This window comes from Saimiri boliviensis, chromosome 15, assembly GCF_048565385.1.
Source record: "Saimiri boliviensis isolate mSaiBol1 chromosome 15, mSaiBol1.pri, whole genome shotgun sequence".
Lineage (NCBI taxonomy): Eukaryota > Metazoa > Chordata > Mammalia > Primates > Cebidae > Saimiri > Saimiri boliviensis.
This window is the reverse complement of record NC_133463.1, coordinates 73,257,627-73,276,213: the sequence shown is the minus strand read 5'-3', so window position 1 is coordinate 73,276,213 and position 18,587 is coordinate 73,257,627. Positions and strand designations below refer to the sequence as shown.

At 46.0% G+C, this 18,587-nt stretch overlaps 1 protein-coding gene across 4 annotated transcripts in view; it reads left to right on the top strand.

Annotated features, from left to right (window-relative positions):
• Positions 1-18,587, top strand: part of MTSS1 (MTSS I-BAR domain containing 1) — a 189,198-nt gene that overhangs the window by 152,051 nt on the left and 18,560 nt on the right. For all 4 annotated transcript variants that reach the window (XM_074387110.1, XM_003933721.4, XM_003933722.4 and 1 more), the window contains exon 6: positions 3,142-3,216. In XM_074387110.1, the coding sequence (XP_074243211.1) occupies positions 3,142-3,216 (75 nt within the window). The remainder of the gene's footprint in view (positions 1-3,141; positions 3,217-18,587) is intronic.

The window sequence follows — 18,587 nt, the reverse complement described above, 5'->3', positions numbered from 1 at the left end:
TTTTGATCAGAAATCGGTCTTGTGTAGAACTTCAGCAAACCATTTTGATACAAGAACCGGGAGGAGTGATGGCTTATTTGTGTTGAGATTCAGAAGTATAGATACAATAGCCAAATATTTAGCAGTTATATAAAGTTAATAGAGGCCAGGCATGATGGCACACGCCTGTAATCCCAGCACTTTGGGAGGCTGAGGCGGTTGGATCACTTAAGGTCAGGAGTTTGAAACCAGCCTGGCCAACATGGCGAAACCCTGTCTCTACTAAAACACACACAAAAAATTACCTGGGCGGGGTGGCATGCACCTGTAATCCCAGCTACTCGGGAGGCTGTGGCAGGAGAATCACTTGAATTCAGGAGGCAGAGGCTGCGGTGAGCCAAGATCGTGCTGTTGCACTCCACGTTTGACGCTGCACTCAAACCTGCAACACAGCAAGACTCCCTCTCAAGGAAAAAAAAAGTTAATATATAAATTTTTATCCCCTCTACCTTAACTTGAAGTTAGGGAGAGAGGCAAATTCAGAGGATTAACTGGGTCCCACTGTATGTTAATCAGGTCATGAGTTTTCTTAGGCTCACGAGATTTACCCATCTGTACTTTTCATTGGGTAAAAGAAAATAGAACCATTTGAAATTTTTTCAGATGGGGAAAGAGTTGATAGTTTATGTTTGGCCCAGTTCAGTTCGTGCTGGCTGACTTGGCTCATTCATTGGCTGAGGATTTGTCAGGCAACTGCTGCATGCCCACGCCAGCTGCTGGTCAAGGCCCTGGGGATGCAGCAGACAACCAGCCAGCCCAGCACTTGCCCTCAGGGAGCCTGCACTCCTGCGTGGGTCTGTCTTCACCCTCTGTGCCTGTGAGGAGCCGGTGCAGCCTGCCCAGGCCTTTTGGGTCCCCACCACCCTTCTCTTTCTCTATTAAATGTTCCCCTTTGCTAGTGCAGCAAAACTGAGACTTCAGATTGGATGTGTAAGGCCTTTTGTAAGAGTGATTGTGCGGAGCCCACTGGAGAAGGTAGCAGGTCTTGCAGAGAGCTCTACTCATCCCATAAAACACAGGTCCCTTGATTTTCATGGAATATTCCCCTCCCTCCCATCCTGACTGCATACAGAGAAGCAGGTCTCAATTTTCTTCTTAGGGGTCCCATACAGAGACGAAGAGCCTAGGCCTGAAGGTGAATTGAAACCCATTATCTGGACCTGAATCTCTGCTCAGTGGCCTCTCTGCACAGAGGCCAAGATGTCGTGGTGTACAGAACCCCTGACCCCCAGCCTCAGTGACACAGCACTTCCTTCATCTTTTCGGTTCAGCCCTAACTGAGGGAGTGTGATCCAAGTAGCCGTGACACATAACCCACCCTGCTAGCCCAGGATGCTCAGATGTAACCCAGACACTGCTCCTGCCCTCAGGAAGCTTACAGGGAGGGGGAGGAGAGACTGCAGGGCAGAGCACAGGATGTTGGGGGAGAGAGATACAGGGGGGCCCAGAGGTTGAAGTCTGGTTGAGGAGTGAGAAAACGAGGTGCCGTGTGGAGGGATCCCAGTGGATGGACGTGGTTTCATCACGTTGATAAGAGCGGTGAAGGTGTCCCAGTCAGAGATAACCATGCAGATAGGCAGGGAAGATGGGCGAATGACCAGAAGAGAGTGGAGAGCCGCCCTCCGTAGACCTCAGTTCATCCTGCAGGCTTTGGGTGCTGGTGTGAGGGAGCCTGAGAGTTATGACATGAACAGCGTTGTGCTTTTGGAAAACTCTTCTGGCCACAGTTTAAGCCTTCCACAAATGTATCTCCGCACCCATGTGCCAGGCTTTATGCGAGGCATTGGAGACAGAGGGGTCCAGAAAGATACAACCCCTTCTTTCTGGAACCAAAGTGCGCAGATGCTGGTGGGCCAGCAGTGGGTGGGGAGACGTGGATCAAAGGATCCCACACCTGCAGTGAGTGACAGGAAGGAGAGAAGGCCTGCAGGTCGAGCTCAGGAGGAGAAACTGGAGAGAGAGGGAAGGAGAGGAAGGACTGGCTGCAGGGTGATTCCAGGTGCATATAAATAGGCTTAGGGCCAATGGAAGGGAAACATCAGAGCTGGCTGCGAGGGAGCTGCCCAAGGTGAAATGTACAGCAGCGGGCAATTAATTGACTCTGGGGGCAGCAAAGGCGAGAAGGGTCAGAGGTGACCATCATCCCAGGTGTCTGTGTCTGGATGATGAGGATGCCAGCAACAGAAATGGGGCACTCTGTGAATGGGCCATTGGTGGGGGAGGAAGCAGTTGGTGGGGAATGTGGTGCACGTGGGCTGCCCCTCTGAGGTGTCCATGGAGCTAACCACAGGATCCGTGCTGAAAGTAAGGCAGCTGGCTCTTGCCCAGTATTCCCACTGTGTGATCTAGCTTCTCCTGCTATACCAGACACTTTTTTCTGGACTTTAACATCTGGCCAGCATCTTTTCCATGTAGAGTTTTATTTTATTTTGTTTTGTTTTAGCAAAATACTGTGGATTTGGGCTTTGGGAAAGTAGATAATATTGAAAAATCTTTCCAGATACTTGAGCTGAGAAATGGTGAATTTTTTTCATTTTTATTAAAGTATTCCTGGCTCGGTGCAGTGGCTCATGCCTATAATCCCAGCACTTTGGGAGGCAGAGGTGGGTGAATCACTTGAGGTCAGGTGTTTAAGACTACCCTCGCCAACATGATAAAACCACATCTCTATTTAAAACACAAAAATTAGCCGGGTGTGGTGGCAGGTGCCTGTAATCCCAGCTATTTGGGAGGCTGAGGCAGGAGAATCGCTTGAACTCGGGAGGTAGAGGTTGCAATGAGCTGAGATCACACCACTGCATATCAGCCTGGGCTATAGAATGAGACTCCATCTCCAAAAAAGAAAAAAAAAAAAAGTATTTCCAAATGGAATCTCCCCTGAAAGCTGATATGAGTGAATATGACAGGGCAAGGCCATTGTGCATCTTGTTTTCATGTCCCTAGCCCCTTGGTTGAAAAATGTCATCATGAGATTATCATCTCGTATTCTGATAAAGCCATTGACAACATGTCACAGTTTATGCTTTCTCAGATAATGGCTGTCCCTAAAATATTTTCTGTTAAGCAAAGTGCTAAAAATATTCCATGTCTGCTTTCTCTTAGAATATAAAAAAGCCCGCCAAGAGATAAAAAAGAAGTCCTCGGATACGCTGAAACTGCAGAAGAAAGCAAAAAAAGGTAACTCCTAAAATTCTGCCACCGATGTTGTTACTTCTGATGGAGTGCTTGATTTGTCTTTGAAGCAAAAGGTGCTCACCTCAGAGACCTCCTTAAGTATGATGGCCCTGGAAACCCAGATGGGAGCAAATAGGACTCGTCTGAGTGAAAGTTCTCAAAGTGCAGAGTAGGTATTAATTTGAGGCCCTCGCCAAGTGGTGCTTGACACGTTCCTTCCCCCAGCTTTGTCTTCCAAGTTTGACAGTTTCCATGCCTACTGTGCTTTGTAATGATACCTATAAATTTCTTAGAAGCCTTGGGATAATGCAGAAAGGCCTTTATGCAAATGTTCTCTAGTAATTATTACAGAAATTATGTCATTTTCTCCTGCAGCTTTCACAGCCTATAATCTCCGAAACCCTTTATTAAGTCTTGTAAAAATGCTAGGAATGGGTGCAGGGGAAGCTGGGAGTCATGACCATACAGGGGATTTTCCATGGTGTTCGTGGGGGAGGAGCTTGATAATCTACCACTGAACAGAACCACGCAAGATGCCTGCCCCCATGTCCTTGTTTATCCTCCCTCGAAAACCAGTGAATTGTCAGATCTTTGACCCACCTTTGTTCCTCCAGAATGGACTGGGAGTTTGAGAGAAAAATCTAGCGGCATCCAGTTTGTAAGCGCTTTTAACTTTTTTTTTTTTTTGAGATGGAGTTTCACTCTGTCACCAGGCTGGAGTGCAGTGGCATGATCTTGGCTCACTGCAACCTCTGACTCCCTGGTTCAAGTGATTCTCCTGCCTCAGCCTCTCAAGTAGCTGAGACTACAGGTGTGTGCCACCATGCCCCGCTAATTTTTGTATTTTTAGTAGAGATGGGGTTTCACCACGTTGGCCAGGATGGTCTCAATCTCCTGACCTTGTGATCCGCCCGCCTCTAAAAGTGCTGGGATTACAGGCGTGAGCCACCGCGCCCAGTCTGCACTTGTAACATTTTACTACCACCTAAAAACATAGGGACTTTGTCCTGAGCTGGAGAAGGCAACATTCCTTCCAGTCTGTTCTTCTTTGACATCAAGTTTCTTTTCTGAATCTGCTGCTTCACCACTGAGAAGATGGGGTTCTCCCGTCAGGCTGCTCTGTGGGTGGTATTTACCATCAATTTGAGACAGCAACCATCTCCAGTTGGGATCCCCCACACTGAATTTCCTCTCCCCCAAACAAGCAGTTCTCTGTTGGGAACAGAAGCAAACACACTTGGAGGGATGGGATGGAGGAGAGAGGTGTGGGTTGGGGTGGTGATAGGACAGTTTTTAACCTTGAACATTTCTAAAAAATGAGCCCACCACCCCAGATTTTCACAACAGTCATAAGCCCATTTCAAGATAAAGACAGCAGAATTTTCACCGACATCAGATTTTCCATCAGGGTTGGCCCCTGCCGTTTCTTTTGGATGTTTTTTTGGTCTGGAGCTCCTCATATTTGTATCCTTTCTAACCAAGGCACCTGGGAGCTAGTGTTTGATAAGTAATAGGGTTTATGACATAGCAACATTTTAGTGACTCGAGAGGTAAACATTTATAAGTAAAATTATTACCATATTCCATGAAGGCCAAGGTCCAGAGGAGAACAGGCTGGTTGTAGTTTGGTGCTGAACTCCCTGTAACAGGTTGGCAGCTTTGAGAGAGGAGGGATTCCTGGGCTGAGAGAGATGGTCCAGGGAAGATGCTTAGGTTTAGGAAAGGTTTGGGAGTTTGGTGAAAAGGATGAGGTAAGAAAAAGTAGCTATTTTGCCTCAGCTCTTCCAGAGCTCACTTTTCAGAGGCCTAAAGTTCTTGGCTGCAGTGATAATCCTTTTATCTAAATTCTGCATGGAGGCTGAATTGGTTCTCATCTGTCACTCAAAGTCACTGACGTTGCCCAATTAACAGAATTTATACCTCTGGGTGAAGCCTGATAGGGTGATTACAGTGCAACATCAAAGGAAGTTTCTGGCAATTAGAACTTCCTAGCACTGGCTTGGGCTGCCTGCAGGATTACGAGCTCCCCATCGAGGCTGGAAAGAAAGACTTGGGACCCATAGGATGCTGCACTGTGCATAATGTGAAGAGGGGCATCTGGCCCTGGGACTTGGGAATGACTGGCATTTAGTTGTGTGGTTCCCTTGGGCACATGGGCCTGAAGGCTGAGAGAGTGGAGGCTGAGATCAGGAGTTTCTGAAGCATCTGTCTTCTCAGCTAGAGGTTCATGCCAGCAGTCTCTGGCACCATGTCAGATGGTAGACTTATGTCCACAAGATCGGTCAGATCAGTAGCTTGGAATGTTCTGGAGGATTTCTAGTTACTTCAAGATACAACCAGAAAATAATTTGTATTTCTATCCTTTATAAAAATCTTTTTCTAAAATTTGTAAGTGCATTTTTGGATCAGGTGTTTCTATTGGTATATTTCTGGGATGAAAGCAGCCTTCTAAAAGGTACTAGAGTCACATCCGGACTGTACTGGTTTATGGAGAGGCACACATATGGCTGAGAGTGGACTGAATAAAACACAACTCACTTAAGGGCTAAAAGAAATCTGTTTATTTGAGGCTTTGCGTTGTTAGGGGTTTGGTTAGCTGACATTTCCCTTTCTCCTAGAAAACCTCGAGGGATCTATTTCATCTCTTTCAAGTGGCAGATTCCTGGACCCTTGGTTTGCAAAACTGTTAGCAGTTCCTTTTAACACACCATGCGTTTCGGATGGATGATGAAGGCTTTGGATACTTTTTTTTTTTTTTTTTTTTTTTGCCCTGATAGACGGAATCTGATGTATGCAGCCAGATAATCACTTCCTTTTTTAATACCTTTCCAGGAGATTCTCAAGCAGCTTTCTGCCATGCCTTTTTCAAAAACTATGATCTTTGATCTAAAAATTCTTCAGACTCTCCTTTTAGCATTTCAAGTGCCTTTTGCTTGTAAGCGTGGTTTTACCACCATCCTTGACGTGGGCAGACATGCACGGATGTGATTTTTGTGAGCGGCTCACTTTCCTTCTTACTCTGCAGATAACACCTTTTATCACATTCTTCGACTCTTTCTTACTATAGAGAGAGGTAGTTTGTAATCTAAAGGTAGTTTAAATATTTCCATCAAGAAACTTTGAATTGTTTGCCTTTGGTAGGTTTTATCTCAAAATCACTGTAAAGCAATTCGGGATATGCTATTGCTGTGGGTGAGTGCGCCTGTTTTTCTTGAAGGCAGGCTTGTTGGATGCCTGCTAAAAGTAAACACGAGGCCAGGAGTTAGCCAGTCCTCACCCTCAGAGAAATTCTGGGCTCTTGCATAGGTCAAGAGTGCGGGGCAGAGCCAGCGTTGCCAGTAGGTGGAGGGACAGAGGTGGCAGGATGCTAGGGAGACGGTCTGGAGCTGACTCTATAGCCGCAGGCTCTGGACAGTCTCTCTTGAGCCCTCTGCCTGCTTCATGATGTCAGCTCATTGCCGTGAAGGTCTTGGAGTTGACCATGACCCAATGGGGGAAAGTAAGAGAAGATCGGAAATGAGAGGCGTTTTACGTTGTATTTACCTATATGTGCCACCCGACTGTATGAACGGAACTCAGCAGACTTATTTTCATTTAATTCCCGTATTATTACCAGTGTAAACTAAGAATTAATTCTGGGATGGGTGCGATGGCTCACACCTGTAATCCCAGCACTTTGGGAGGCTGAGGCGGGTGAATCATGAGGTCAAGAGATCAAGACCATCCTGGCCAACATGGTGAAACTCCATCTCTACTAAAAATACAAAAACTAGCTGGGCGTGGTAGCACATGCCTGTAGTCTTAGCTACTCGGGAAGCTGAGACGGGAGAATCACTTGAACCCAGGAGGCAGAGGTTGCAGTGAGCTGAGATCGCGTCACTGCACTCCAGCCTGGTGACAGAATGAGACTCTGTCTCAGAAAAAAAAAAAAAAATTAATTCTGGTAAAGCCTTCTGTTTCCATCTGTAACTACTAAAAGTTTGTCAAGGATTTTTAAAAGTAATAATGGCCAGCATTCATTAGATGCTTCTTAGGATCAGTGTTCCATGTATTACCGTGAGATCATTACACTGAAGAAGTCTTGTTTTTTTTTGTTTGTTTGTTTGTTTGTTTGTTTGTTTTTTTGAGTCAGCAGCTTGATAGTTGGCCTAGGCTGGCCTCAAACTCCCGGGCTCCAGGAATCTTCCCGTCTTAGCCTCCCTAGTAGCTGGGATTATAGGCAGACACCACTGCGCCCAGCGGGGACTGTTTTTGAGAGAGAGAGAAAGAGAGAGAGAACTGACCGTTATAATATATTAACTGTACAGCTGACGTTTAAATAGTTGACTCTTTCCACTAGAGGCTGCAAAGCCAGTGTTATAAATGTAATAAACAGACTCACAGAGTTCAATACTAATATAATATTTGCTGTTACACGACAATTTTAAGTTCTTTAATTTTTTTTTCCATTCTCATCCCTCCCTAAGCTTTGCTTCCTAGGATTCCCTAGATATTTTTCAAGTGATGGTAAATTACACTCGAAAGGTTTTCTTGCCAAAGCTTGGCTTCTTCTGGGTATATATTCTTCATCTCTCTTTTAAAAAATCCTTGCTGTATTCTCTGGGGCTTTTTTTATTGCTAATGGGGAAGGTTTTGTTTAGATGAGAAGGAACAGATATTAGTAAGACAGAGAAGGGGAAGGTGGATGTGAGCTCCTGCTGGATGTGGGTTTCATCAGCTCTAATACCAAATTTGGTGGCGAGCCGTGGACTGCGTGACACATGAAACAAAGGTAAGACTGCTGCTGCTTGGACACCAGTTTGACTTTATTATTTTCCTTTTTGTGTCAATTGTGTATCCTGCACTTTCTCACCGTGTGCCCCCCGCCAGTGGACACTCTTGGTAAGTCTACCATCCCAAATCTCTGGTGGCTGCTCACGGTGTGGTCCTTGCTGTGGGCTTTCCGTGGTTGTCCAGATCTCTGCTAGCTTCCCAAGTTTTCCTGCCAGCTCAGAACAATCAATTGTGCCTACTTAATTTTCCACAACTTTAAGAAAATTGTGTGTGTTGTGCTTTGTTTTCTTTCTTGGATGTTTGGCCATTTACAATGTTAGCACGACAGTCTGAGAGCCTTTGAATCATTATAATTCAGTATTAGACTCATGGAAAAAAGAAATACAGAGTGACTTAAACTGTCCTTTCCATAGGAAATCAGCATTTTTGTGAACATATCTACCTGTGTAGATATGTATGTATATATTTACGCCACAAACTAGAGCTGCAAGCCTCACAATAATTCTCAAATCAGATTTGGTTGCTTTAAGCTTGCAAAACATCTTAACTTTGTCCTTTCTGCAAGACCATATAGTTCTTTCCATAATCGGTGATTCATTTTTAAAAAAATAAATCAGGCCAGGTGTGGTGACTCACGCCTGTAATCCCAGCACTTTGGGAGGCAGAGGTGGGCAGATCACCTGAGGTCCAGAGTTCAAGACCAGCCTGACCAACATGGAGAAACCCCATCTTTACTAAAAATACAAAATCAGCTGGGCGTGGTGGCACATGCCTGTAATCCCAGCTACTCAAGAGGCTGAGGCAGGAGAATCACTTGAACTTGGGAGGCGGAGGTTGTGGTGAACTCACAGACTGTGCCACTGCACTCCAGCCTGGGCAACAATAGCGAAACCCCGTCTCAAAAAATTAATTAATTAATTTAAAAAGTATTTCTTATTTCAGTAGAGTTTGTGAAATGTTTCATTTCAAAAGTATCAGATCTTCCAATTAAGTAATCAGAATGATTCTTCTTGACTGAATGTTGAACTTCACTCTGTGGGTGATCATGCTGCTAAAACTTCAAGTTGCTTTTGGAGTCCTGTTGCTGTCCCTCTGTCCCAGGAGGTCTGTCTGCGAGGTGTCTGTGTGGTTTCTCTTGCCTGAGTGTCCCCAGGTGTTTTCTGAGCATTTTGCTAAAGAGCTCCAAAGGGGCTTTTGAAGTGGATTCTGTCATTTACAGCAAACCCAGCGCACAAACGTCTCCTCTGACGGCTGGGGCTGGCATGGCCCACTGTCTTCGGAGACATACTTCTGCCTCTATTCCCCCTCATGGCAATATTGGGCTAGTGGTTCCCCAACTTTAAAAATGATCATCCTTTCCAGTTCTGAACATTGTGATTATGAAACAGCTGGCACAGTTTCTAGTAAACCTTTGGAAGGACGGTAAGACACAGCCACTTTTTGGCTTATTGCAGTAAAATTCACAAAACAGAATTTATTGTTTTAACCATTAGTTTCAGTGGCTTTTAGTACATTCATGGTATTGTGCAACCATCACCACTGTCTCATTTCAGAACATTTTTATTAGCCCTGAAAGACACCTGATGCCCATTAGCAGTCACTCCATTTCCCAGTCTCCCCACCCGCCCAGACCCTGACCACCACTCATCTGCCTTCTGTCTCTGGATTTGCCTATTCTGGGCATTTTATACAAATGGAATCATACAGTACAGAGCCTTCTGAGGATACACTCTCTTGAGTCTTGGGTGTTACTGGAACCTTTGCCTAGAGCCTGGCATGAGTCAGTTCATGGAGTAAACAGAGCATTTTATTTATTTGACATGACGGGAAGTCAGTTTGGAATGAATATAGAAACTGTATAGCCTTCTGACTTTGTAAGTTCTAAAGATTCTGCTTATTTTCAAAGAGAAATCTCTGCAGTCCCCTTTAGTTTTTTCTCTTGTAGGGGCTGGTTCGTAGAGCAAAGTCACAGTGAATTTGGCTCTAAAGACACGAGAAAAGCTGTATGATTTCTAGCTCTTATAAATTTTTAAAATATATCTACAGAGAGAAAAATAATTCTTTAATTATTTTTAGGAATTGGCTTGGCTGAGCATGGTGTTGTGGTGGCTCACGCCTGTAATCCCAGCACTTTGGAAGGCTGAGGTGGGCAGATCACCTGAGGTCAGGAGTTCAAAACCAGCTTGGTCAACATGCAAAAACCCCATCATGATCTTGGCTCACTGCAACCTCCACCTCCTGGGTTCAAGTGATTCTCCAGCTTCAGCCTCTTGAGTAGCTGGGATTACAGGTACCTGTCACCACACCTGGCTAATTTTTGTATTTTTAGTAGAGAGAGGGTTTCACCATGTGGGCCACGGTGGTCTCCAACTCCTGAACTCAGGTGATCCTCTCACCTTGGCCTCCCAAAGTGTGCCCAGCCAGTGCTGGGAATAATATAAGCAAAAGGAGTAACCTGGGGGTCGAGAGGAAGGAGCCTCACTAAGCCTGGGGATAGGGTAGTGATAAAGAGGAGGATAGTGAGGGGTCAGCTGGTGAAGAATGGGGAGGGGGTATTTATGTAGAGGGGACAGCATGAACCAAGACATAGCTCTTGCCATTTAGAGAGGAGCACCGGCAACAGTGGTAAAGGGTAGTCATGTCACGTGTGTGTGATGCCTTGAAGTGGGGCTGTCGTCCCACCAAGGGTGGACTGTATGCGTAGAGCAGGCGTCCCCAAACTTTTTACACAGGGGCCAGTTCACTGTCCCTCAGACCGTTGGAGGGCCGCCACATACTGTGCTCCTCTCACTGACCACCAATGAAAGAGGTGCCCCTTCCTGAAGTGCGGCTGGGGGCCGGATAAATGGCCTCAGGGGGCCGCATGCAGCCTGCGGGCCGTAGTTTGGGGATGCCTGGCATAGAGAATCATTAGTGACTCCTGGCTGCTCAGCTTCTGGCTTCCTGGACCGCGCCCGTCCCCACACACTGACCTGCCTCCAGGATGGTTCAATCACTGGGCCTCAATTCTGATCAGACCCCAAAGTGAATCCCAAACACCTCTGCACATCATTCTTCCTTTCTTAGAAAAAGCCTGTGAAATGTGAATCCTTTCCCCTGTGTGCGGTGGTCTGCTCATCCCTGAGCATATCCAGCCTAGGCACTCATCCACGCATACGTTTCTTATGTTTACAAGACCCGCAGAAAGCACTCTCAGAATGACCCTGAAACCCACAATCAAGCCTTCAGTGCCCTGCCTCAGTGGTAAAAATTGAATATGTCTAGATTCCCTGCAACCCACCCCCCTTGATTTTTGAAGAGGGATAGTGCTCAGAGCTCCTCTTCCCACAGGGATGTCGGTGGAGGAAGAACAAGGAGCAGACAGTGCGATGATTCCAGCCACTTCTTCGAGGCCACGCCCAGGGCTCAGAAGGCTGATGGGGAAATTCAGAATGTGGGCACAGCCAGAACCCTTCCATTTGAGAGGAAGCAGGGGTGGTAGAATTTTGCCTTTAGACCTAGTTTGACAATCAGGAAGCTGGCCCTGACCTGAATCCATGGGTGTCTGAATTTAACTCAGGAATCTCCTGCAAGGCTAGGCGTGGTGGTGCACGCCTATAATCCCAGCACTTTGGGAGGCCAAGGCAGGCAGATCACTTGAGGTCAGGAGTTTGAGACCAGCCTGGCCGTCATGGCGCAACCCCATCTCTACTGAAAATACAAAAGCTTGCCGAGCATGGTGGCGTGCACCTGTACTCTCAGCTACTTGGGACACCGAGGCAGGAGAACTGCTTAAACCTGGGAGGTGGAGGTTGCAGTGAGCCAAGATCTCTCCACTGCACTCCAGTCTGGGCAACAGAGTGAGAGCCTGTCTCCAAAAGAAAAGAAAAGAAATCCCCTGCAGAAGGATGTTGCATTTCAGGTGAATGCACGTAGCCTTCAGAGGTTGGGCTGTTTATTAGCTGTACTTGACAAGTGAGGATTCTAGATAAACACAGGCCAAACACATCCGCCAGAGGCCTGGAGCTGTGAACTGTCTTCCTTTGCAAAGCTCATGTCCAGTAAAACCTCACGTAGACACAGCTCCTTGAGTGCCTTGCCCATGACTCTGGTCTCAGAATGCTCTGGGTGTCCCTGTGCACAGTGGAACTATTATCAAGGTGCAGTGCACCTGACTACTCTGTGGCTACCTTCAGGGGCCAGGGGAGAGGTATGTAAAGTGTGAAGGCATGCCAGGAGCTGGGTGCTTTTCTTAGCATTAATTTTTGACCAAATACAAAACAGCAGAGAAGGAAAAGGACAAGTAAGGCAAAGCCTGATGGAGTGGCAGGGTGGGGAAGTAGTTGCTGCCTCTCTGGAGTTGCAGCCCATCAGCCATTCATGGTTTTCGTAGGTCTAATTGATTCACGCCTGGTGCCATCCTTCCATTCAGATGAGTGCTGCAAAACACTCAAGCCTCCATCTATTAGTTCGTTCTTTCATTCATTCAGGAAAGGGGTCTTCAGTTCTTAGACTCTGTTAGCTGCTAAGGAGGTAAAAGTAGCATCCACCCTCAAGCTGTCCTTAGAACGAAGAATGCATTTATGTTCCAACATCAGTTCTCTAACTGCAGCCGGCTGTCCTCCTGTTCAATTCAGTTATGACACTACCTAGTGTTAGTGCAGACCCCATTAAGAGTTAAGTCCTGTGAGACTGCCCCAGATTCAGTCACCACCACAAGTGGGGTCCCCAGAGTCCTCACACTAATGCCCAGCCGACCACAAATTTGGGGTTTCCTATAACCCCCCTCGCCCATCAAGTTTAATAATTTTTTAGGAGGACTTGTAGAACACAGAAAAGTACCGTATTTGCAATGACTGGCTTCCTATAAAGATGCAGGTTGTAGTCTTGTTCACTACGTTAAAGATGTTCAGGACTCTGCTGAAGTCCTTGAAGCCTTTTTGGCTTCATAATTCCACCGTGACAGTGTGTATTTGGATTAGACTGTGGCTTAACTGGAGATCCAGTTAGCAAGTGGTAGTTGCTGTCTAGGTGACAGATGATAGTGGCCTGGGCTCAGGGAAGTGGCCGCAGAGATAGAGAGGAAGACAGGTGGATTCAAGAGCTACTTAGGAGAAATGCAAAGGAAAGAAGAGTTGAAGGCGATGGTAAATTTCTGGATCTGGTATCCAGGTTGGCAGATGGTGGAGCGTATCTTTACCTGCAATCTGTTGGAGACACTCTGGATGGTGAGCCACAGGTTGACATGGGACGTTTTCTTGTTCTCTGAGCTGTCTCTTTTTATCCTTTGCTTTGATAAACAGCTGATTGCCCAGAGACCGGTGAAGAATCTTGATGATAAAACTCTTTTAGTGAAAGAATTATGGGATCTTTTGCATTTTCTTACGTCAAAAAGGACCTTGAACTGAAAGTTCTCTTTAAAAAAACAAAACTCACCCTACCCTGCATATTACCGCGTGCTAAACTCCCCAGTGTCAGAAGGGACAACTTGAGAGATGCTAAAGCGGCAGCTGGTCGCGCCTGACCTGTAGTGAGTGCTCACCACGTGCTGGGCGTTGTTCTGAACGCCTCATGTGGATTCGTTCATTCCCCCCACCATCAGCCCTGTGAGCTTGATACTGTTATTATTTACGTCCCACAGGTAAAGGGAAACTGGGGCACGGTCAGTTGAAAAATAATGGAAATGGAGTTTGTTTGAAAAAGTTTAAGGCTAAAAGCCTTCAGTCTTACCTAATCACATCTATCTTTCTTTTGATTTTGGGTTGGTTTTTTTCTTTTGGGAGTCAATTAAAACCCACTGTGGGTTATTAAGAGTAGAAGATGACTTTCAAAGGGATAATGAAGATAGCCTTCTTTTGCTGGGAAGAGAGAAGTTTTCTCCAAATTCTGATCTCCAGTGTCACCTTGCATGTCCATTTCCGGATCCTTTGTATATTTTTGATATAATTTTGCATTTTAGTATTTTATATCCCATGTTGCATTTGGCTCTGGGATACCAGCAATTGTCAGATGCACCATTATTTTCCAGGCCACTAAGAGAGAAAAAAACCTACTGATTAAACTGTGACACACCCTGATTAGTGAGGTGTAAAAATGGGGGAAAGTGGCTATCTCAGAATGAAATGCAGTATTTGTATGAGTCAGAAGCAGTTGAAAGTCGTTTTGCAGGATTCTAATGACTTCTCCATACGTCTGTCTCAGAAGAAAGAAAGGATTTGGGGTGTTTTGCTGACTCCCGGCAGCATTCTTGGCCCAGAGTATCCTGGGTTTGCTCTTCCCCATTGGAAAGCCCTTTGCCAGAGAACAGCCGCTGGCTTGGCTGAGCCATGAAGCTTACCACGCGAGTGCAGCCTGTGTATGAAGAGGTCGGGCCAGTACAGATAACACTAATCACATTTCAGTGGCTTTCTGATTGGCTGTTTAGCTGCGGGCAGCTTGTTCCCAGCATTCATGTTTGCTGTGAGCAGGAAACACAAAGAACCCTGTCTTCAGAATGAGAAGGACCTGGGGCTGGATTCTAGCTGTGCCGGTGGCTAGCTCCGTGCTTTGGATGGCGGCCTTGTGCAAGCCACTTGGCCTCCCTCTGTCTTAGCTTCCCCATCTATCAAAAGGGGTATTCAGTCCTGCCTTGAATGTGTATGTAATAATTAAGGAAATAAAATGCAAGTGTTGAAGTTGATAAAGGATCTTCATTTTAATCCAGAAAACTAAACTTAACTCACTTAAAAATTCCTTCCTTCTATGGCCAGGCGCAGCGATGGCTCACATCTGTAATCCCAGCACTATGGGAGGCTGAGGCAGGCAGATCTCTTGAGGTCAGGAGTTCAAGACCAGCCTGGCCAACGTGGTGAAACCCTGTCTCTACAAAAATTAGTCGGATGAGCTACTTGAACGCAGGAGGCAGAGGTTGCAGTGAGCAGAGATTGTGCCACTGCACTCCAGCCTGGGCAACAGAGCAAGACTCAATCTCAAAAAAAAAAAAAAAAATTCTTTAGGGGTGCTGCCTTGGCCCATATCACGGTGCATTCACAACGCTTTGCCCCAGTAACATTTTCTGCAAAGAGAATAATCATGATTTCCCCTGGGGAGGGGGGAATAAGGGGCTCCTGGCTGCTGTTCATCAGAATTCCCCCACCTGAATACACCAGGACCTGCAAACCAGCAGCAGGAAAAAAATTCTGAAGACTGAAGATGCCTAAGATATTACGAAAGAAAGCCGAAAGCAATTGTTTGCACAAGAATTTTGTCTGGGAAGCCCATCTAAGGCACCCCCCCCCACTCCTCTTGGCTGCTTGTTGATCCTGGAATTTGCTGGTTCTGAAGCATTAGGGCATTTAAGGGCATGATGGCTGAGGCCAGGGAGCAAACTTGGTCAAGTTGTATCCGTGCTTGATTCAATTGCAAATATTTGAATACCTGCCACTTCCAGGCAAGTGTGCTGACTGAGGAGAGACAGCAGGGAGCAAAAGCATTAATGGGTTCTGCCCCCGTGGGACCGCCCCCTGAGTAGGGGAGACTGACGTCAATCAAATAACGAGAGAAATAAAGATGAAATTCAAACCGGGAAAGTGCTGCAAATGATAAGTATAAGGGACTTCAGAGATCAAGTAAAAGAAGCCTAATCTGGGGAGGAAGTCCCCGGCGGGATTCCCTGAAGGACTGAAAATTCTGTGAGACCTGTAGGATAAGCAGGTGTTAGGAATGTAGCAGAGGGAGAGTGGAGTGAAAGTGGGAAGGGGTCCAGACCCTGGAGGATGAGAGGGAGAGGAGAGGGGGACAGAATGGCCCGCAATGGCTGAGGTTAGGAGGTGGACAGGCAGTGACCTTTCATGCCTTGCAGGGAAGGCCATGTTAAGGACATTGGACTTTTCTTGAGAGCAAAGGGAGCTGTTGAAAAGCATGAGAATATTTGTATTTTGAAAGTAATCTATGACCAGGTGCGGTGGCTCATGCTTATAATCCCAGCACTTTGGGAAGTCGAGGTGGGTGGATCACTTGAGGTCAAGAGTCGAGACCTGCCTTGGCCGGCATGGAGAAACCCCATCTCTACTAAAAATACAAAAATTAGCTGGGTGTGGTGGTGCACGCCTGTAATTCCAGCTACTTGGGTGGCTGAGGCAGGAGAATCAATCGCTTGAATCCGGGAGGCAGAGGTTATAGTGAGCTGATAGTATGCCATTGCACTCCAGCCTGGATGACAGAGGGGACTCCATCACAAAAAAAAAAAAAAAAAGAAAGAAGAAAGTAACCCAGGGCTGCTCTGGGTGAGCTAGTCCAAGTGCAGTCTGGGGTGACACATTAGGGGCTGTTGCATTCCTGGCCAACATGGTGAAACCCTGTCTCTACAAAAAATGCAAAAATTAGTTGGACATGCTCTCTCGAACCCAAAAGCTAGAGGTTGCAGTGAGCTGAGATCATGCCACTGCACTCCAGCCTGGGCAACAAGAGCGAAACTCTGTCTCAGATAGCGATGGGATGGCCCAGTGAGAGTGGGGGTAGCAGGGGTGAGACAAGAGGATGGAGTGAAGTCCATGGGAGCCGGAATGGCCAGGACCGGTGCTCAGTGAGTCACTGGTGACTCTCCTGACACTGCCGATGGAGACAAGTGAGTGGGCTTTTGTATGTATTAAATCAGCACCAACACCAACTCTGAATTTGTGGACTTGAAAAGATCACTCTGTCTTAAAACCAGTATATCCAACTAGGACATGAAATAATTTCTTTCACAGTTTTTTTTTTAAAATAAATATAATTACATGTATTAGTGCAACATGTAATTTATAAAACACATGAAACCAGTGGCTCAGGTGGCCACATTAATGTATGGTGATGATTACTCCTACATCCTTGAGGAATATATTGAAGACATGGTAAAGAATTATTCTGAGGGGTGGAGGTAGTGACTACATGGAAGAATGGGTGAGTGGGTCACCTTGAAAATCTGCTGAGACAGCCAGGCGTGGTGGCTCAACCTGTAATCCCAGCACTTTGGGAGGCTGAGGTGGGAGGATCACTTGAGGCCAGGAGTTCAAGACCGCCTGGCCAGCAAAGCAAGACCCAATCTCTACCAAAAAATTGAAAAATTAGTGGGGCATGGTGGTGCACGATGGTGCACGATGGTAGTTTCAGCTGCTCAAGAGACTGAGGCTACAATGAGCTATGATCGTTGCATTGCACTCCAGCCTGAGTGACAGAGCAAGACCCTGTCTCCAAAAAGGAGAATTATGCAGAATTCTCAAGCTCAAGCAGCAAATTTCTTTCTTTCTTTTTTTTTTTTTTTTAAATTCAGAGTCTCACTCTGTTGCCCTGGCTGGAGTACGGTGGCGCAATCTCAGCTCACTGCAACCTCTGCTTCCCAGGTTCAAACGATTCTCCTGCCTCGGCCTCCTGAGTAGCTGGGACTACAGGCACGTGCCACCATGCCCGGCTACTTTTTTTGTATTTTTAGTAGAGATGGGGTTTTACTGTGTTGGCCAGGCTGGTTTTGATCTCCTGATCTCATGATCCGCCTGCCTCAGTCTCCCAAAGTGCTGGGATTACAGGTGTGAGCCACCACGCTAGGCCCAGCAAATTTCTTGTATATAGTAGTTCCTCTTATCTTCAGGGGATCCATTCCAAGACCCCCAGTGGTTCCTAAAACTGCAGCTAGCACCAAAGCTTACGTATATTGTGTTTTTTTCCATGTATACATGTCTATGATAAAATTTAATATATGATTTAGGCACAGTAAGAGATTAACAATGATAATACAATTATAATGATATACTGTAATAAAAGTCATATGAATGTAGTCTCTTTCTCTCTTTCAAAATACCTTATTTTACCACACCCTGGGTAACTGAAACTTTAGGAAACAAAACAGCAGGTGAGGGGGCCACTGTGGTGTAACTGTTGGATAGCATCCCTCCGTGCACTTAGATACTGTCTGCACATTTCTGCTCACTCGACTGGTGAGGGTTATATACACAAAGCTGTGCATACTGTATTTATTGACCATCTAAGGCATTTTCAAGGGTGATCTTTGACTATCTATAATTTTCTTATTATATACTAACTTAAACTTATTCCATGCCTGAGAAGTGACTTTTCCTTACTAAAATCTGACTACCTTTTCTATTGGGATGTGCTTTAAGCCTGACTGCTTCTTGCTCCAAATTAAACATTCTCTTCTGCTTATGAGAGAAAAATACAGAATATGTTCCTACATCCAAGGCAATTTTCCCTGACCCTTTCTTTCATCAAACCAAATGGATCGTCTCATTTAATGTTCTCTACGTCATTAAGAAGGATGGAAGGGAACTGCAGGGCCCTTCCTACGAGTTGGTGGGACAGAGAATAGGCTCAGTGTTCAGGGAAAGAGGCCATGTGGCTCTCCCCTGCCTCTCTACCATTCTTTGCGTGACCTTAGATGAGTCCCTTGACTTCTCTAGGACTTGGTCTCCATTGAAACACGAGCAAATTGGCCCTTTTGGATAACTCCTTCCTGCTCTAACATTTTATGTTAAAACTATTAAACAGAAATTTATTAAGCACTTGCTGTATACACATGACATTGTACTAGGGGCTGTGCTGGGAAAGACCAAAATCCTACCCTGCAGGAGTTTAGAAATTCTCTCTGGTTT